Below are 18,525 nucleotides of genomic sequence, written 5' to 3' on the forward strand. Positions count from 1 at the left end.
CCCCACCTCCCTCCCTCCCTTTTCCCCTCTCCCCTGCTCTTCCTCTCTCTCTCTCCCTCTTTCTCTTAAAAAAAAAAAGTCACTGTATTGTTGTCCAGTAGATTTTTAAATAAATTTTTCTTCTTACAGTTGGCTCAGCAGTATGTGTTAGTGGTCAAGGAGCATGTCCCACTATCAAGCACTGTAACATCAGTGACTGTGAAAATGTTGGACTTTATATAACAGATCATGCACAGGTATTTTTTAATTTTGTGGGGTTTTTTTCTTTTTTAAATTTTTTTTAAAGTTCTGCTAATGTCTATTTCTGATTAATTGTTGCAGGGAATATATGAGGATAATGAAATTTCCAATAATGCTTTAGCTGGGATTTGGGTTAAAAATCATGGAAACCCAATTATTAGACGGAATCATATCCATCATGGACGTGATGTTGGTGTGTTCACATTTGATCATGGCATGGTAAGAACATTTATTCTTAATAAAAAAAAAACCTGACTTCTTATCAGTTAAGCTATTTTTTTAAAGATTTTTATTTTAGGGACACCTGTGGGGGCTCAGTCGGTTGAGTGTCTTGACTCTTGAGTTCAGTGAAAGTCATGATCTTATAAGTCATGGGATCAAGCCCCACATCAGGCTCTATACTGACAGCATGGAGCCTGCTTGAGATTCTCTTCCTCTGTCTCTGCCCCTCCCTTGCTTGTACACACACACACACACACACACACATTCTCTCTCTCAAAATTTTAAAAAGAAATTTCAGCATCATATTTTAAAATCAATGTGCAGTGGGGCGCCTGGGTGGCGCAGTCGGTTAAGCGTCCGACTTCAGCCAGGTCACGATCTTGCGGTCCGTGAGTTCGAGCCCCGCGTCGGGCTCTGGGCTGATGGCTCAGAGCCTGGAGCCTGTTTCCGATTTTGTGTCTCCCTCTCTCTCTGCCCCTCCGCCCGTTCATGCTCTGTCTCTCTCTGTCCCAAAAATAAATAAACTTTGGAAAAAAAAATTTTTTTAAAAATATAAAAAAAAAATAAAATCAATGTGCAGTAATCTGTAAATTCATGAATCTAATACTATGTGCATGTAGAGAAGATGGTGTCCTTAGGGAATTGATGAATCTTGGAGGGGCATAAGATCTAATATAGTAGTTCTCAAATGTAAGTGTGCATAAAAATCACCCAGATATAATAAATAATATAAATGGGGATTAGGATATGCATTTTTAATAAGCACTATAAGTGAGTTGAATGCAGGTTGTTTTTAGACTACACTTGGAGAATTAATGGTTTCATCATTCCATTTTAGTGCTTTAAAATTTTTTTTAACTGGCAGAATTTTAATAAGAGATACAGTGATAATAAAATATTAGTTCTAAAACTGATGCAGCAGTTAATTAGTGTCTTGATGGATAATATTATATTTTAAATACTATTATGTCATTTTACACAGATTTTTAGAGGCACAACTTTTTGAGCTCTCTTAGACCACTATTTTAAAATAATGGTCTTTGGTGTCTATTCAGGTATGCTTTTCATTTAATGTCTAATTTTCATTGAGGCAATTTTTAAGTCCTAGTACAACACTGGCAACATTTTTTGTTAAGGAGTCTGAGATGGGAGAAGAGGTGATGATATGGTGGTCAAATCGGGTTACAGTGAAGTTGTATTGCTGTTGTATAGCATGAATCAAGCAACAGAGGAATGTTGGATTCACATATACAAATCATCAATTAGTGAAGGAAATTTTTTATTTTTATTGTTTGTTCCAAAGCCCTAATGTAGAACTGTTTTAAAACTGATCTAGACCAGGAGGGAGCACTCTTTTATGAAATTCTGATTAGATTTAAATGGTTTCAGACCATCCAGTGCATCATATTCCTGGGGTAACTGTAACCTGAGAAGAATAGTTCACTTAAAATGTAGGCTATAACTTGGGCCTTTAAATAAGAAAGCAGAGTGGGGGAAATAAAATAAATAAACAAGCAAACAAATAATAAAGAGTGGAGATGACCACTTGCCCCTCTCCAGCTGGAATAAAGAAATTGACATTTCACTGTAAATTGTACCTCTGTTTTCCAAAGAATAGGGAAATAGGAACCATGGGAACTGGGGAGTCTGGGCAAAGGTATGGAGGATATCAAAACATAAGAATCTTGAAAATCTCCCCTTCTCCCCTGGCCTGTATTGCCTATAGTTCCTAAATGGAACTCTCATTTTGTAATGGCACCGCTATGCTAGTATTTCTCTGCTCGCGTTGCCTTTACACTTTGCCCCAGAGTTAACGTACAATTCTAGTATCACGTTTTTGCATTCCTCTGGTCTCATTGACAAAGGAGATTTGAGGTGCCAAGATAATTTTAATCTGAGTAAACTTCCTCATTTTTAAAAGACCTGTGGTGATGGTCACTTAAATAAAGTTCATCATAATAATTTAGTCCTCATTGTACACCTATATTTGGGCTTACAAATTTTTTTTTTTTTATAATTTTTTTTTTCAACATTTATTTATTTTTGGGACAGAGAGAGACAGAGCGTGAGCGGGGGAGGGGCAGAGAGAGAGGGAGACACAGAATCGGAAACAGGCTCCAGGCTCCGAGCCATCAGCCCAGAGCCCGACGCGGGGCTCGAACTCACGGACCGCAAGATCGTGACCTGGCTGAAGTCGGACGCTTAACCGACTGCGCCACCCAGGAGCCCCTGGGCTTACAAATTTTTTAACTTGTTTTTAAACAATTCTAGGCGATGCTACAGATAGATATTTTCATTAAGGATTGATGAAAAGATTTGTAACGTATTACACATTTGTAAGGGAAGGATGGAAATTAAAGCATAACATCTTTTGGTAGGATGTTCTTCCATTTCAGGTATTCTTTTGGCTTGTCTTCTTCATCGTCTTTGTGTTGACAGCCCATGATCGGTAGGATAACATCACTGTGAATAATCTTTCTAAAATTTGACTTTGTTATCTATAGAACTTCAAAGAACATTAGAATAAACATTTAAAACTAGTTTTTTTTTTTCAAATTTTTTTTTTTCAATGTTTATTTATTTTTGGGACAGAGAGAGACAGCACATGAACGGGGGAGGGGCAGAGAGAGAGGGAGACACAGAATCAGAAACAGGCTCCAGGCTCCGAGCCACCAGCCCAGAGACTGACGCGGGGCTCGAACTCACGGACCGCGAGATCGTGACCTGGCTGAAGTCGGACGCTTAACCGACTGCGCCATCCAGGCGCCCCTAAAACTAGTTTTTATACTGTCCACTTTCTTTAAATAGACATGTATTCTCTGAATTTTTTTCCTTTACTTGCCTGCTGACATACTTAGACTTTAAATTCCTATACTCATAAGAATTAGTCATAAAAGATTTTATACTGTTTTTATTTTAGAGAGTTGTTTTTGTAAAGATACTACATGCACTAGTATAAAGGACACCTCTAGGATTAAGTATGAACTCGTACAAAAAATGAGGGAATGAACACCTTATATTTCAACCTGTCACCATTCTGTCATTTATATTCTTATTTTTCTCTTGTAAAGATTTGTAACATTTGCATTCCTATAGTTATTGGTGTGTATTTATTCTATATTTGTTTACCTTTAGTCCTTTTATAACAGTTTGTCCATTGCTGAATTTTTTTTGATTCATCCTTTGTATGGCTGGACTTTGTCATTTAGCCATTCATTATTTGTTTTTTGGGTTTTTTTTTAAGTTTATTTATTTATTTTTGAGAGAGAGAGACAGACACAGAATCCCAAGCAGGCTCCACACTGCCAGTGCAGAGCCCAGTGCCGGGCTTGAACTCACAAATTGTGAGATCACTACCTGAGCCAAAACAAGAGTCAGATGCTTAACCAACTGAGCCACCCGCCACCCCTTTTATTTATTTTTAAAAGAGGGGTTTACAAGTATTGTAGCCTGAATTCTTACCACTTGAGAACACCTACCCCATTACCTTTTAACTTGGCTAACTATACACAGTTTTGAGTGCACTTTTTTCCCCTCTGAATTTTATAGTCATTTTTATATTTCTAGCATCCAGTGTAGCTGGCAAGTCTGAGATCATTCTGGGTTTTTTTTGTTGTGTTTTTTTTTTTTCTTTTTCTACTTCGGTATCCTTATGTAGGTTTTTGTTGATGTTGTGTTTTACTGGGTTTTTTTTTTTTATTCCATGTGTTCCTTTCTTTAGAAACTTGCCTCTCTGTGTCCCTTACTATGTTTCTATAGTTCTTTTTTTCCTGTTTTGTTTCCAGTAGGGTTTTTAGCTCTAATTTTTAATGCATTTTGTTTTATGGAATTTTTCTAACGTACATAAAAGTAGAACAGTATAGTGAATGAATCTCCACGTACCCGCTTTCCACTTCAACAGCTATCTCAATTCATGGCCAATTTTGTTTCATCTGTACTTAATCACTTTACTCTCTACTCTCTAGATTATTTTGAAGCAAATCTTGGACATCATCATATCATCTGTATACATTTCAGCATGTATCTTCAAAAAATGAGGATTCTTTATTTTTCTTTCTTTCATATAACCACAGTACCAGTCTCATTCCTAAAAACAATTTTTCTGTCATTGTTCACAGTTCCCCAATTATCTTTTTTTAATATTAAATCCATTCCAGGGTATTGTTTTGTATAAAATGTAATTAGAATACCACAGCATTACCAAACTGCTATAAAATTTTTTGAGACATTTATTCTTAATTTATGAATTTGACACATGACAGGTGACAGAAATTTTGAAATTGCCCTCTCTCATTTTCCTTTACTTTGGATAATCTCCCTTAGATAGGAAGCATAATTTCATGCTTAGTGTGTTTCTTACATTTACTTCTTGTGCCTGGGATATTTCTATGAAAATGATACGGAAATATCTCTTTCTTATGTTCCGTTCATGCCATTAGATCTCATCACTGTAGTATTGGCTAGGCTCATTGGAACCTTCAGCTATTTGGGGAAAACCACCTTGCTAAAGGTAGAAGATAGCATTTGTTAGGTTTCAGCACCTACTCTTCCTTATCCAGATTTTGCAGTATTTGGCAAGTGTTCTGTAAATAGTAGTTTCCATTGCAGACATTTATTTCAATGAAGATAGCATGCTTTTTTTCCTCTATTTTTCATTCTTGTTTTCTTTGGAGAGTTTTAAGAGAAATTCTTGAATGCCTTTTACTTTGTCATATTTAATAAAGACTGTTGTATTTCCAAAAAATTTTAAATGAAAAAGTCCTTCGCCTTTTATTTTTATATCAGTGTTAAGTTTTTAACTTTATAGAAAGTTAATTTTCAAAAATTTATATTAATGTGTATGTCAAGGATTTAGAAACACTTGTGGTATCAAGTTAACAAGCCCTTATTTTATATATGGAAGAAGCTTGGGGTCCCTGGGCAGCTCAAGTCAGTTAGCGTCCAGCTCTTGATTTCAGCTTGGGTCATGATTTCATGGTTCACATGTTCAAGCCTCGCATTGGGCTCTGCATTGACAGCATGGAGCCTGCTTGGAATTCTCTCTTCTCTCTCTGCCCCTACCCCCCTTTGTGCCGTCTCTCTCAAAATAAATAAACTTAAAAATGTATATATGGAAGAAGCTCTTAGCAATCTGGTATCTTTGAAATGATTTTTTGGGATTGTCCAACAAAACACCCTTGCTTTTGGAGTTTTGTACATATATGTTGGAGTTTTTGTGGTTTGCATCTTACAAGGCAAAGTAGAATTCTGTCTATATCCAACTTAACATTTCTGTATTATTAGGCTATTTTACACTAAAGGCGTCTCTTAAAACATGCATTCCATTAAAATGTATTTTAAAGCAGAATTACGTTAACTGAACCCTTTAAGCCCATAAGAGATAGGTTTCTTTGTAAAATTATTAAACTACAAGTCAGTCAATCATTGTTCTGTAATGAATGTAATCACATGACAGTTGTAGCAATAGAGAGGCTTCTGGTTTTCAAAGCATGTAGTGGGGGGGCGGCTCCTGGAGCATGTGACTCTTGAGTGTAGGGTCGTGAGTTCAAGCCCCACATTAGGAGTAGAGCTTACTTAAAAAAAAAAAAAGTATGAAAGAAAATAATGTTTTTTGCTGCTTTCTGTTCTTGAAAGCTATCCTCAAACAAAAAATACAGGTTACAAACACCGTCTTTGATAAAACCTAGGAGACATTTTAACCTTTAAATTGCAATGTTGTAAATGACTGCATGCCTATGACCAGGGCAGCCAGTCCAGTTTAGAGCAGATTATAAAACCTTATGTTCAGGAAGATAAATTGATAAATCTGATGTGAATATAAATATATTCAAGTGTTTAAAGAACTGATCACAGGTTTAGGATAGAATTATCACTAGAGACCTAAGCAAAGGAGAACAAGATAATTACTAACTTCAATAAAAAGTTGTATGGCAAAGAATACATAGTTGTACTTTATGGCTCAGCTCTGAGTAGCACAGTAGTCTTAACCAAAATTGTGATATAACTACATTGGAATGATACAGTGTGAATGTGTGTGATGGGAGATAGAAATAGAAAGAGCTAAATTGTTACCTTCTATAATAGGAAGTCAGTGGATAATCCCTAAAACTGCAAGCTGAAGATACAATACAAGTTGTTTTTTGGTTTTTTTTTTTAATGTTTATTTTGAGAGAGCGAGTGAGCACAAGTGGAAGGGGGCAGAGAGAAAGGGAGAGACAGAATCCCAAACATCTGTGCTGGTGGCGCGAAGCCTGCTTAGGATTCTGTCTCTCCCTCTCTCTCTGCCCCTCCCCTGCTTGTGTGCCCACTTGCTCGCTCACTCACTCTCTCTCTCTCTCTCTCAATATAAATACACTTTAAAAAAATAGATAAACAGCTAACGAATGGAAATGGGGGCCATTAGATCAGGGAAAATGAGGAGAGGAGGCTGCTGTTTGCCTTAATAAACTTGTGGATCTAGTTCACTATCTTAGGGGTGCCTGGGTGGCTTAGTGGGTTAAGTGTCCAACTCTTGGTTTCATCTCAGGTCATGATCTCACAGTTTGTGAGTTCAGGCCCTACATCAGGCTCTGTGCTGATGGTGTGGAGCCCGCTTGGGATTCTCTCTCTCTCTCTCTCTCTCTCTCTCTCTCTCTCTCTCTCCCTCTCCTTTCTGTCCCTCTCCAACTCGTATGTGCTCGCACTCTCTCAAAGTAAAAAAATAAACTTAACAAAATAACAACAACAACAAATAAATTGCTTTGGTTGACTATCTTAACTATACAGAATCGAAACCTAAAGAAAACAGAAAGAACATCCCTGCATTTGAATCATGTTTAGTCAATACATAGCAAAATATACTTGCAGTACTGTATGTTTAGTATAGTCAGTAGATGACAGTGGGCTGTTACTGAAATCTTTATGGAAGCCCAATAAGCAGCACATTTCCTTGCCACATTCTGAACAAATTAAGAAATAAAGCCATGAGGTAGCAGGAGGGGGCTGAAATAGCATTTTATTAACCCTTAAAGAGCTAAGTTGGAGAATACAACCTAGAACAAGAACCACATGGATCTGGTTGTAATTGCACCCCAAAATTAAATAGGCTTACCCACTTAGTCCTAAGATTTGTTTGTGGAATAGTAGAAGGCATGCTCCCTCAGGGCAGCTCACTTCTGTGAGGAAAAGAGTGAAGCTGAATGAGCATACCCAGTTTATTCTTCCCCAAGTTTACCAATCAGAGAAGTCATTCAACTCCCAGCAGAAATAAACTAGGAGCCTAATTGAACTCCTTTCTCAATAATGAAAACATCAGAAATGTGGATTCATTCCAACCTAACATTAAGTCCATTGGTCTGAACTCTTTAGATTTCTTGGTTTTTTCTTTGATGCTCAGTTTTGCCATAATAGTCTGTATATATATCCATTATACATCCATTTTTATTTGGTGTAAAATCAAAGAAGCTTTTCATATTTAAAGAAGTTATTTTTCAAAGTTACAGATAATTTGTACTTGTAGAAAATGAATCCAGAAACTACTTCTGAATGTTATTCTCAGAGGTGTGTCTTCTTAAAGAGTTAAATATATAGTAAACTATTCAGATGTACATCCTGTTTTTAGCCTCTACTAGATTTTGCAAAAAGTTAATTAGTTCTTACTTGAGTGTCTAGTGTGTGTGAAGTCCTGTATAGCTGCACCAGAAATTAGTATATTCATTTCTATATAGGAGCTTATGATCAGTTAGAAATGGATATGACCAATATGGAAGTAGTACAAAGCAGTACTTAGAGGTAGCATAAGAAAGTACTTAGTATTAAAGAGAATTTAAAGAATGGAGAACACCTTCAGTTTTTGAAGGGAGATAGACCAGGAGGTAAAGTGCCATCTTAGGAATGTCTTATTTTTTTCTCTTAATTATTTACTCTTGATTGGATCTTAGAATTTAGGATATCAGTATTACAGTAACTTTGACTCTCATTACAAGTAAGTGAAGCATGTCCAAAAAATAAAAAAAAAAATAAGCATGTCTGTTACAGAAGATTTAAGAAATTAAGAGAAGTGTAAAGGATACAAAAAGTCATCCATAATACTTCTCAGATAATCATGCCCTCATATTTTTGTTTTATTCTTCAAGTTTTTCTTGAAATAGAATTGAGATCATATTTAATGTATACTATCTTAGATAGCATGTAGAGCATAAACATAAGTCTTCAGAAGGGTTTTATTGTCTCTGATTATGTCCTTAAGTCAACTTTTTAGAATTTGATTTCTTGGGGCATTTTTAACAAGGATTTATTTTATTTAATACGTAATAAGTCTTTGTTAAAGGATCTATATATTTATTGGGTAATGGTGTTTATTTGCATTTATTGAATAAATCTTTCCCTATTTTTCGTTCCTGGCTTTGAGTATACGCAGACTAATTAGAGAATTTGTAGTTCTGTTTTACTAAAATACTTAAATCTCTTCGTTTATCATTTGAAATTTAGTGTATATCTGTGTTTTATTCTTACTCAACATTTCTGATACTTAATTTAGAGGTATACATTAAAAACGTCAATTTTTTTAATGTCATTTCTTTTTGGAAGGTAGCCTTACCTACAGTTTAATTTCTGTGTTTTTCAGGGTTACTTTGAAAGTTGCAACATACACAGAAACAGAATAGCAGGCTTTGAAGTAAAAGCTTATGCTAACCCCACGGTGGTTCGATGTGAAATTCATCATGGGCAGACTGGAGGAATATATGTGCATGAGAAAGGAAGAGGACAATTCATAGAGAATAAAATCTATGCAAACAACTTTGCAGGTGTATGGATTACCTCAAATAGTGACCCAACAATAAGGTATTTATATGTAATTATGGATGGAAATTACTTTGTCACATTGTTTTGTGTTGTAAGAAAAGTCAGGATACTTAGCTTTAACTCTCAGTGTTTTTCCTAGACACCTGACTGCTGTAAAATAGATTTTCCTAGTAAATGTCTATGCATCTGAATGAGCATAACAATTGCTTTTATTTTAGGGTGTTCGTTTTTTAGTGATCTAAGCCATGCATTAATAATATTTTATGAACAATTGCAAATGCTGAGATTTTTATTTTAAATTTATCAAACTGCATTATAAATGGGTACGTAGAGCCATGAACTTTCTCTTGGAACCTGAATGATCTTGTCTTCTCTTTTTGTCTGAGAGCAGGTAGCATAAATCAGGAAAGTAGCTATCTCAAAGATTCTTGGACAGAGTCCAAGAATAACAAAAAGTCAAAACTTTCCTTTAATAGTTCCTACCACTCCCTCTGGCCACAGTAAAGAAACAAACAGATACATTCTGAAAGGCATTGACTAAGACTGTAGAACAGAACTATTATAATTTGATCAATGATAATTTATTTTTAATTGCCAAGTTTTATATTCCACTGGCTTTATGAAAGTAGATTATGGGATTTCCATCTTGTTAATATTCAGCAAATGTTTCCAGATCAGCTAAAAAACAGTTCTTCTCATTGTGTTAGCTATTTTGAGGGGTGATTTTTAAGAATGTTATTTTGGGGGTGCCTGGGTGGCTTGGTCAGTTAATAAGCGTCCAACTTTTGATTTCGTCTCAGGTCATGATCTCTGGGTTCATGGGATCAAACCCCACATCAGCTCTGCACTGACAGAGCAGAGCCTGCTTGGGATTCTCTCCCTACACCCCCCCTTTCTCTCCCACCTCCCCCCCCCCCCCAACCCCTGCTCCTGTGTACCCATGCTCTCTCAAAATAAATATTTTGGGGAAAAAAAGAATGTTATTTTGTCTCAAATACCAGGAGGCTCTTCTAAGCTTTAGGTCTTAGAAAGAACTGCAAGGGAATTAGAAATCATCTAATCTGAGTCCCTCATTTTACAGATTAGGAAACTGAGGCCCTTAGAAGATAAATAATTTTTTAAGGTCACATGATTATGAGTGGCCTTACAATTTATTGTGTAAAACAAGTAAGCTTGTAGATGTTTGAATAGATATTTATTTTTTATTTATTAATTATAGGGGAAATTCTATATTTAATGGAAATCAAGGGGGAGTTTACATCTTTGGTGATGGACGAGGCCTTATTGAAGGAAATGACATTTATGGTAAGCATGTGGTTTTGCTGTATATAGTCTTGGAGCTTGGCCTTTCTTGACATTAACACAGTGGACCACTTTGAAACCATCCAAATAGGATAATTGATCCAGTTTCTTTAAACTCTTAATAAAGATTATTTCTGATATCTATTTACTTAATAGTCATTATTCACTTAACATTTACTGAGTACCCATTGTGTACCAATCACTATGCCAGATTATCAGTAATGAAAATATAAATATGACCTTAGTCTCAGAAGTATCTACAGTTTCCTTAGATTCACTTCATTAACTTTGGTACTAACTATAAAAGGAAAATACTCCTCATTAAAACTTTTTGAGATATTAATTCAGCAAACCATTATTAGGTGTCTGTATGCCAGACACTGATATGTTCCTGGGCTTTGTCTTTTGCTAATACTTAACATAAAGCTTACTTAGTTTCAGGCATTATTCTGAACACCTTACCTGAATTAAGTCATATAATATTCACATCAACCCTGTGAAGTAGACACTATTAAATATCCCCACTTACTGATCAGGAAACAAAGGTATGATGAGGTTAAGTATCTTACAGTCACACAGGAAGGTAGAATTCCTGGGATTCAAAATTTGGCAGCCTGACTTCTGAGTCTCTACTCTTAACCATTATACCCATACTGCCTACGGTTTTTCTTTTTATACTCCTGGTTCCCTTAGTTTTTTTTAATGTTCATGGACCACAAATCTTTCTGAATATGACATATTCACAGCCTAATGCTTTTCCTAAAATTGTAAAAATGTTTAACTACTGTGTAATGCAAAACTCTTACTGTGTTGCACTAGGCTCCTTATGTTGACATTGTAACTTTTATTTTTAAATAGGCAATGCACTAGCAGGAATTCAGATTAGGACAAACAGTTGTCCAATTGTTCGACATAACAAAATTCATGATGGCCAGCATGGTGGGATTTATGTGGTAAGTTAATGAATATAGTTCTAGAATGCCATGCATTAAAACCAAGAGAGAAGGGGTAGGCCACATTCAACTTGTAGAGTATGAATTTATGACTCTCTTTAATATTTATACAATAAGACTCTTGTTCTTTCTGCCAGTATATATGAATAACTTACTTTTATAGTGTGGGTAGTGTTCTGTAAAATTCAGTCAACTGACTGAATTTAGGCATAGAAGTATCTTCTTACTAATTTTTTAAAGTTTTATCTATTTAAGAAATCTCTGCCCCCCAGCGTGAGGTTCATGACCCTAAAAAAATCAAGAGTCGCACGCTCTTCTGAGCGAGCCAGTCAGGTGCCTCTAGACTTGAATCTTTTTGAATATTTTTTGAAAAGCCATTTTCTCATTTGAATTTATGTTGAAACATAATTGAGCATCTTACAAAATTGTAAAAACATCTATTAGTCCTATGTTTTCTGTTACCATGGTGTCTGAAACTGTTACAACTGATTCAAGTGAGAAAATGCAGGAAGTTTTAGAAAGGTCCTTGTGTAATGCTAGGTGTGACTCTAATTTTTATTTTCAGTTCTAGAAATGTCCATATCTTAAATCTTCTCAAAAATTTTAGTAACCTAAGACCTTTTTTTGAATTATTTCATCAGTAATAAATTTGAAATAACTATTAACTTACTAAATGAAAGATAAGCTTTTTTGCTGAAGAAAATTGAATGCTGCTACTCTTTCTATAATAGATTTAAAAGTACAAAGCCGCATAACAGTATATAAACTTCTGGAGCTTAAATTCGTGTAGAGACTACATAAAAACAATGTAATCATTACCTCTTTAACCAGATTAAAAAATAAAAATTGAGATTTTTTTATGATAACTGTTTTTAAAGGGGGAATATAAACTATTTCTAGAAGATATATATGTATATATATATTGTAATGTTTCTAAAAGATATGTATTGTAATTTATTGTAATAAATTTCATTTAGCATGAGAAAGGACAAGGAGTAATAGAAGAGAATGAAGTTTATAGTAATACTCTGGCTGGGGTCTGGGTGACAACTGGCAGCACTCCAGTACTGAGAAGAAACAGGATACATAGTGGGAAGCAGGTAAAATTATTTTGGACTCTTATTTGGGAAACACATTGTTTGGTAAACACTTTCTTGTCATTTGAAAAATAATTTTTTTAAATTTTAGGTTGGCGTTTATTTTTATGACAATGGACATGGAGTGCTAGAGGACAATGATATCTATAATCATATGTATTCAGGGGTTCAGATAAGGTAAACGTTTTCACATTTTGCTTTCCGGAAAAAGTTGGGTGGGAGTATGTGGGGCATGTAGAACTTTCCTTGTTATTTAATGCTCAATCTTTATTCCTCCATATGTATATTCACTCTCTTATCACATGCTCAGCTTTGTCAGAATAGAACTTCTCTTGAACGACCTGAAGATGGTAGCCAGTGGCACATATGCCTGCCATAAGTGCACATTTCCTCTGTTCTCCAGTGTAACGGTTGTAGTTGCCAGTGTACTCCATCATACTTGGAAAAGTGGAAGGCTGTATAAAAACACTTATGAGCTATCCCTGGCATGTTGTAGGCACTCGGTAGATGGGAGCTTCTTTTTTTACACTATTTCTGTAAAATTAATAGTTTTTTAAATCCCTCTTTCCTGTATTTTAACAGTTTTAAAAACTGTAATAGTACTTAAATTCAGCCCTTCATTTTATATGTGAGGGGAGCATGCAGTAATAGTCGTTTAATCTAACTTCCCTCAGTTTAGTTTGTATATTATTAGGAGACTGTATAGTAGTAATATAATCTATAATTAAGTGTATTCTATAGTAAATAGAATTAAGCAAAATTAAATCAGTGTGTTTACCAATAAATTTTCTGAGAGCATTTTGGAAAGATGCCATTGTTATATTTATTCTTACTGTGATTAATATGAATTTTTCCACTGTTACCTCACATAACATGGATAAGAGAGTAAAGGCAATTTATTTTTTAACGTTTTTATTTATTTTTGAGACACGCGCACGCGCACACACACACACACACACACACACACACACACACAATGTGAGTGGGGGAGGGGCAGAGAGAGGGGGACACACAGAATCCGAAGGAGGCTCCAGGCTCCAAGCTATCAGCACAGAGCCCAACACAAGGCTCAAACTCGTGAACCACAAGATCAAGACCTGAGCCGAAGTCGAATGCTTTAACTGACTGAGCCACCCTGGTACCCTGGGAGTAGAAGCAATTTAAATGGCATTATTTTCTATTGTATCCATAGGACTGGAAGCAACCCCAAAATTAGACGTAACAAAATTTGGGGAGGACAGAATGGTGGAATTCTTGTTTATAATTCTGGTACGTTTAATCTTTCATCTTTTTCTCAGTGCTAATTGCCTTTAAAATATACTTTTCCAAATAACATAACCTACATTTTTACACTTGTAGGTCTAGGCTGTATAGAAGACAATGAAATATTTGACAATGCAATGGCTGGAGTCTGGATTAAGACAGATAGTAATCCTACACTAAGAAGAAATAAAATCCATGATGGAAGAGATGGTGGCATCTGTATATTTAATGGGGGTCGAGGTATCGTTGTTAATTTTGCATTAGTAAAAAATCAAGTTTTTCATTATTCTTCTTCCATATCTTTAATGATTAGTGACATTACCAATTAATATGTTATAAATGAGTGAATCTCAAGTTTATTTATCAGGTCTTGAGATGGTTTAGGAGATTAGTGCCTAGAGGTAAAGAAGACAAATGTTAACGTAATTTTTCTTTTTTCTTTTGTAGCCATCTTGACTATGCCAGTTGTTAGGCTTTTTTAAGGTAGAATTTGTTTACATCCTCTCTCTGGACTTAATATTTAGAATAGTTATAGGATTATAATAAACCTCAAAGTCCAGTTACATAACTAGATGAGAAATTAATTGGGTCTGTAAATAGATGAAAATGTCTGTAGTAAAGAAATATTGCTTTGTAACTGTTTACAACTGTGTTGGAGAATGGAATTAATGAAGCCCAGCGGGCATGCCTGGTTTTGTATACATAAAGGTCAGCTCATTTTGCATTGAGGCAAAAGTTCCACAGTCCCTGCCCCTTGCAAATGCATGTTGCTTAGAGAGAGACTAGGGGAGAATGTCAAATGCAAATTTATCATCATTCCTGAAATGTCAGTAACCCAGCACTGTACATATCTTATACCGGATAGCTAGTTATTGCTACAGCATACCAGTCAACAAAGTTTACTACTACAGCCAAGCAGTGATGATTCCATTAATGACAGAGACTCTGAAGGAGCTTAGAATTTAGTAATAAAGTAACATATCTGATAGGAGTATTTACAAGATATAACGAGGAAACACAATACAGTGGATGGTTTTATTTGTAAGGTGTTGAGAAAAGGTTCATGGAGTAAAATCACTCCTGAGCTGTGCCTTGAAAAATAAGTATTCACAGGTCAGTGGGGTGGGGAGGTCATTCCAGGTGTAGAAAGCATACTTATTTCATTTTCATTTGTTCTGTACATATTAACTGAATACTCATGTACTAACAACTGTGATACCGATGCTAAAGATACAATGCTAAATAAAAACAGTACTACATCCAGAAAGTTTATAGTCTAATGGCACATTAAAACAAAAGTCTCGAAGAAACAAAGTGGTTTAGTAAGGCAAAGAGGTACTGAAAGGTGAGCCTAGAAAAGAGGCAGAGCCCAAATCTTAAGAGACTTTGTACATGGAATTCAGACTGGATCTTAGCAAAAGCAAACTTACAGATAGGGACTTGAAGCAATTTAAGGTCAAGACTGAAATACCACAGATGGGTCAAATGTCTACAGAAATAAAAACCATGTTTCACGTCTTCAGGGAGCAGAGAAACACTAGTACACAACTAATAATTGTCTATACATAATTAGGTTTTATAGGAGTAATATAGCTTAATATTTTAGTGCTGTGTACTTTTACATATAGTAATTCATGTGATCCCCATTATAACCCTGTATGGTAGGTGCCATTATTCCCATTTTACAGATAAGGACATGGAGACAAAGAGTAGGTAAGTAATTTACCTACTCAGAGCTAGGAGGAGGTGAAATCAGTGTTTGAAGACCAAAAGTCTAATAATTCCTCCGCTCACTATCGATCATTATGTTATACTCCCAGAAGAGAGAATAATAAATTTGATGGAGAGAAACTAAAAATCTTCCAGAGGACGTGACATTAGGAAGAAAGAGAGTAGGACATTCCGGAATGAGGAAATAATACAAACCAAAGCATTAGAGATAAAAACGTATAGCATATTCAAAGCATAGGTAATGTAGGAAGACAGAATAGGTTGGGGAATATTTTGAAAGGCTTTAAATGGCAACTTAATTTTAAACTTTATTCTGAAAATACTTTTTAAGCAGAGAGGTATGTGATAAAGCTGTAGGTAACTGGGAAAAATAACAGCAAAAGAGACTGGAGTAAAAGAAATCGGTCAAATAATGATTATTATAGTAATGGCCAGAAATAATCAGGGCTTGAATGAAAACACTGAGGGTCCTGCAGAGGTTCCAGAAACATTTAAAAGGAATTAATTTTAATTCAGTATTTTTAGTGAGAAAAACTATGTGCCAGCCACTGGGGATGCAATGGTGAATGAACTGCACATGGTTCCTGCTACCATGGGATTTCCAGTTATTTGTTAGTATGGTTACATGGCAATTTTCAGTTAAGTCTTACATTCCTTTGAATTACTAATAAACTTTACTTTCAGCTGAAAAGTTAGTCCTGTGAATTTTATACAATGCAATAAGAAACTAAAAGAATACTTAAATACCACCAAAACACCTAGTAAACTTGTGTGCATTAGTCTTAATCTGAGGAAATATTTTATTATAGGTCTCCTTGAGGAAAATGACATTTTCAGGAATGCTCAAGCAGGTGTTCTCATCAGCACTAATAGTCATCCAGTCTTAAGGAAAAACAGAATATTTGATGGATTTGCTGCAGGTTTGTATTTTCTTTTGTTACCTGTAGCTTGTTTTCTATAAAGTGTTTGATTTTTGGTCTATTCTCTTTTGCTTAATAACTAAAGGTATAAATAAATTGTATTACAAAAGTGGCTGAATGCCTATCAATTTATAATCGCTTATTAGAGTACCCAATCCAAGTTCTGGATTCTTCTACTCTAAGCCCAACTTTTAAGAAATGTCTCTCTTAATGTCCGGTAGTAATTATGAAACATTAATTGGGATAGAATGCAGGCTTGTACTACAGACAAATTCAAGCCCTCTGGCCTCCAAAGTATTACGCATATATTTCAACTTTTTGCCAGTGAAGATGACAATTATTTTTATCCCAAATAACCATTCAGCTCCTTTTTTCTTCATGTGTAAAACTAATGGCTACCTCACCATACTTCTGAGCGTTTATCCTCTTCTTAGTTTGCAAAGAAAGTAGTTAAGTTATGAACCATCTGTAGCATTGCTCACTTTGGCAAGGAGAGTGGACTAGTAGCAGTGGAAAATAAGTGTTATTCTCAAGGACTCTAACATTTCATCTTATTCTTTAGATATTAAGAGTTAATACACTTGTTAACTAGTTTTTATTTGCTGTAGTGCAGGTTTCTTTTAGGAAACTGTATAATGTGATGATGTATCTACTGTTTGTAAATTTTACTTCAGGTATTGAAATTACAAATCATGCGACTGCAACACTAGAAGGCAATCAGATTTTTAACAACCGGTTTGGAGGCTTATTTTTAGCATCTGGTGTTAATGTGACAATGAAAGGTATGTTGGAGTCTGCTCTGCCTATAAATATAGAAAATACGCCATGAAAAAATAATGGTATCAGAAGCCATTGGTATTTGACTGCTTTGTCAGTCTACCAAGGCCTATTTTCCTGTTTACCAAGACTGCATCTCACCTATTTTCTAAGTTTCAGGTTGTTCTAAACAGTTGGAATCTCTTACACAAGGAAAATCCTTTAAGGTGTTTTACTCAATTGGCTAGCCTTCTTTAAAGATCTTAAAAAGTGACTCTTCTTTAAAATAATTCTATTTTTATCTTAAGTCTTCTATATTTTGTCTTTGTCCTCTAGAATTTTACTTATTTTTTTCTTTTATTACAGACAACAAAATAATGAACAATCAAGATGCCATAGAAAAGGCTGTTAGTAGAGGCCAATGTTTATATAAAATATCAAGTTATACCAGCTATCCCATGCATGATTTCTACAGGTATATTTCTAAATTACTTGAGTCTTGCAAAGGGGGAGTTCGTGATTTTTCTTTTTCTGTGTGTGTGTGTGTGTGTGTGTGTGTGTGTGTGTGTGTGTGTGTTTTCTAAACTGGCAATACCTAACATTTTTAGATCTCTCTCTTAAGGCAGAGGAAATGGGGTATTTGCCAGTGGAAAGAAAATATAACTGTGAACTTTGTATTTGTCCACATTGAGTTCTGTGGTCAGTCTACTTGAGGATTGTGTGTTGGGGACCATAAATATGAAAATATAATACTGCAGTAACTATTCCTATCACTAGAAAGATGGAACACAATGCTTATATTGTTTGCCTAGGAGTTTCAAAGTAAAGCTGTCATTAAGTGTTCCATATACCCTAGTCACTGAGTGGTTTTTGACTCCCTTCTCCCCCAAGTTGATTCAATACAGACTTTGATAGGTTAAATTGCAAATCAATGGCTTTTCTCAGAAGACACAGGAGATTCACTTGTTACATTTAAGTCCTTTTGCAGAATTAATGTGGCATGGGGCCACAAAATGGTTTTGGTCCTCTTTTCTTATTCTTATAAACCAAAGGTGATAGGGTGAAATACCATGTTTTGAGGAAATCTCATGTTCAAGAAAAATAATGTAAGCTTTTGCTTTTTAGATGTCACACTTGTAACACCACAGATCGAAATGCCATATGTGTGAACTGCATTAAGAAGTGCCATCAGGGACATGATGTAGAATTTATTAGACATGATAGGTATGTAGCACACTTACTTGCTCTATTACCCAC

The 18,525-nt window shown here is 35.2% G+C and overlaps 1 protein-coding gene across 1 annotated transcript in view; it reads left to right on the forward strand.

Annotated features, from left to right (window-relative positions):
• Positions 1–18,525, forward strand: part of FBXO11 (F-box protein 11) — an 85,434-nt gene that overhangs the window by 65,535 nt on the left and 1,374 nt on the right. Inside the window, exons 10-22 of the mRNA XM_040453807.1 lie at positions 130–236; positions 322–459; positions 9,068–9,285; positions 10,466–10,551; positions 11,407–11,501; positions 12,479–12,601; positions 12,690–12,775; positions 13,791–13,867; positions 13,958–14,101; positions 16,402–16,512; positions 17,187–17,294; positions 17,635–17,743; positions 18,394–18,492. Of these exons, the coding sequence (XP_040309741.1) occupies positions 130–236; positions 322–459; positions 9,068–9,285; positions 10,466–10,551; positions 11,407–11,501; positions 12,479–12,601; positions 12,690–12,775; positions 13,791–13,867; positions 13,958–14,101; positions 16,402–16,512; positions 17,187–17,294; positions 17,635–17,743; positions 18,394–18,492 (1,501 nt within the window). The remainder of the gene's footprint in view (positions 1–129; positions 237–321; positions 460–9,067; positions 9,286–10,465; positions 10,552–11,406; positions 11,502–12,478; positions 12,602–12,689; positions 12,776–13,790; positions 13,868–13,957; positions 14,102–16,401; positions 16,513–17,186; positions 17,295–17,634; positions 17,744–18,393; positions 18,493–18,525) is intronic.

Source organism: Herpailurus yagouaroundi, unplaced genomic scaffold (assembly GCF_014898765.1).
Source record: "Herpailurus yagouaroundi ecotype Mexico unplaced genomic scaffold, PumYag 210, whole genome shotgun sequence".
Taxonomy (NCBI): Eukaryota; Metazoa; Chordata; class Mammalia; order Carnivora; family Felidae; genus Herpailurus; species Herpailurus yagouaroundi.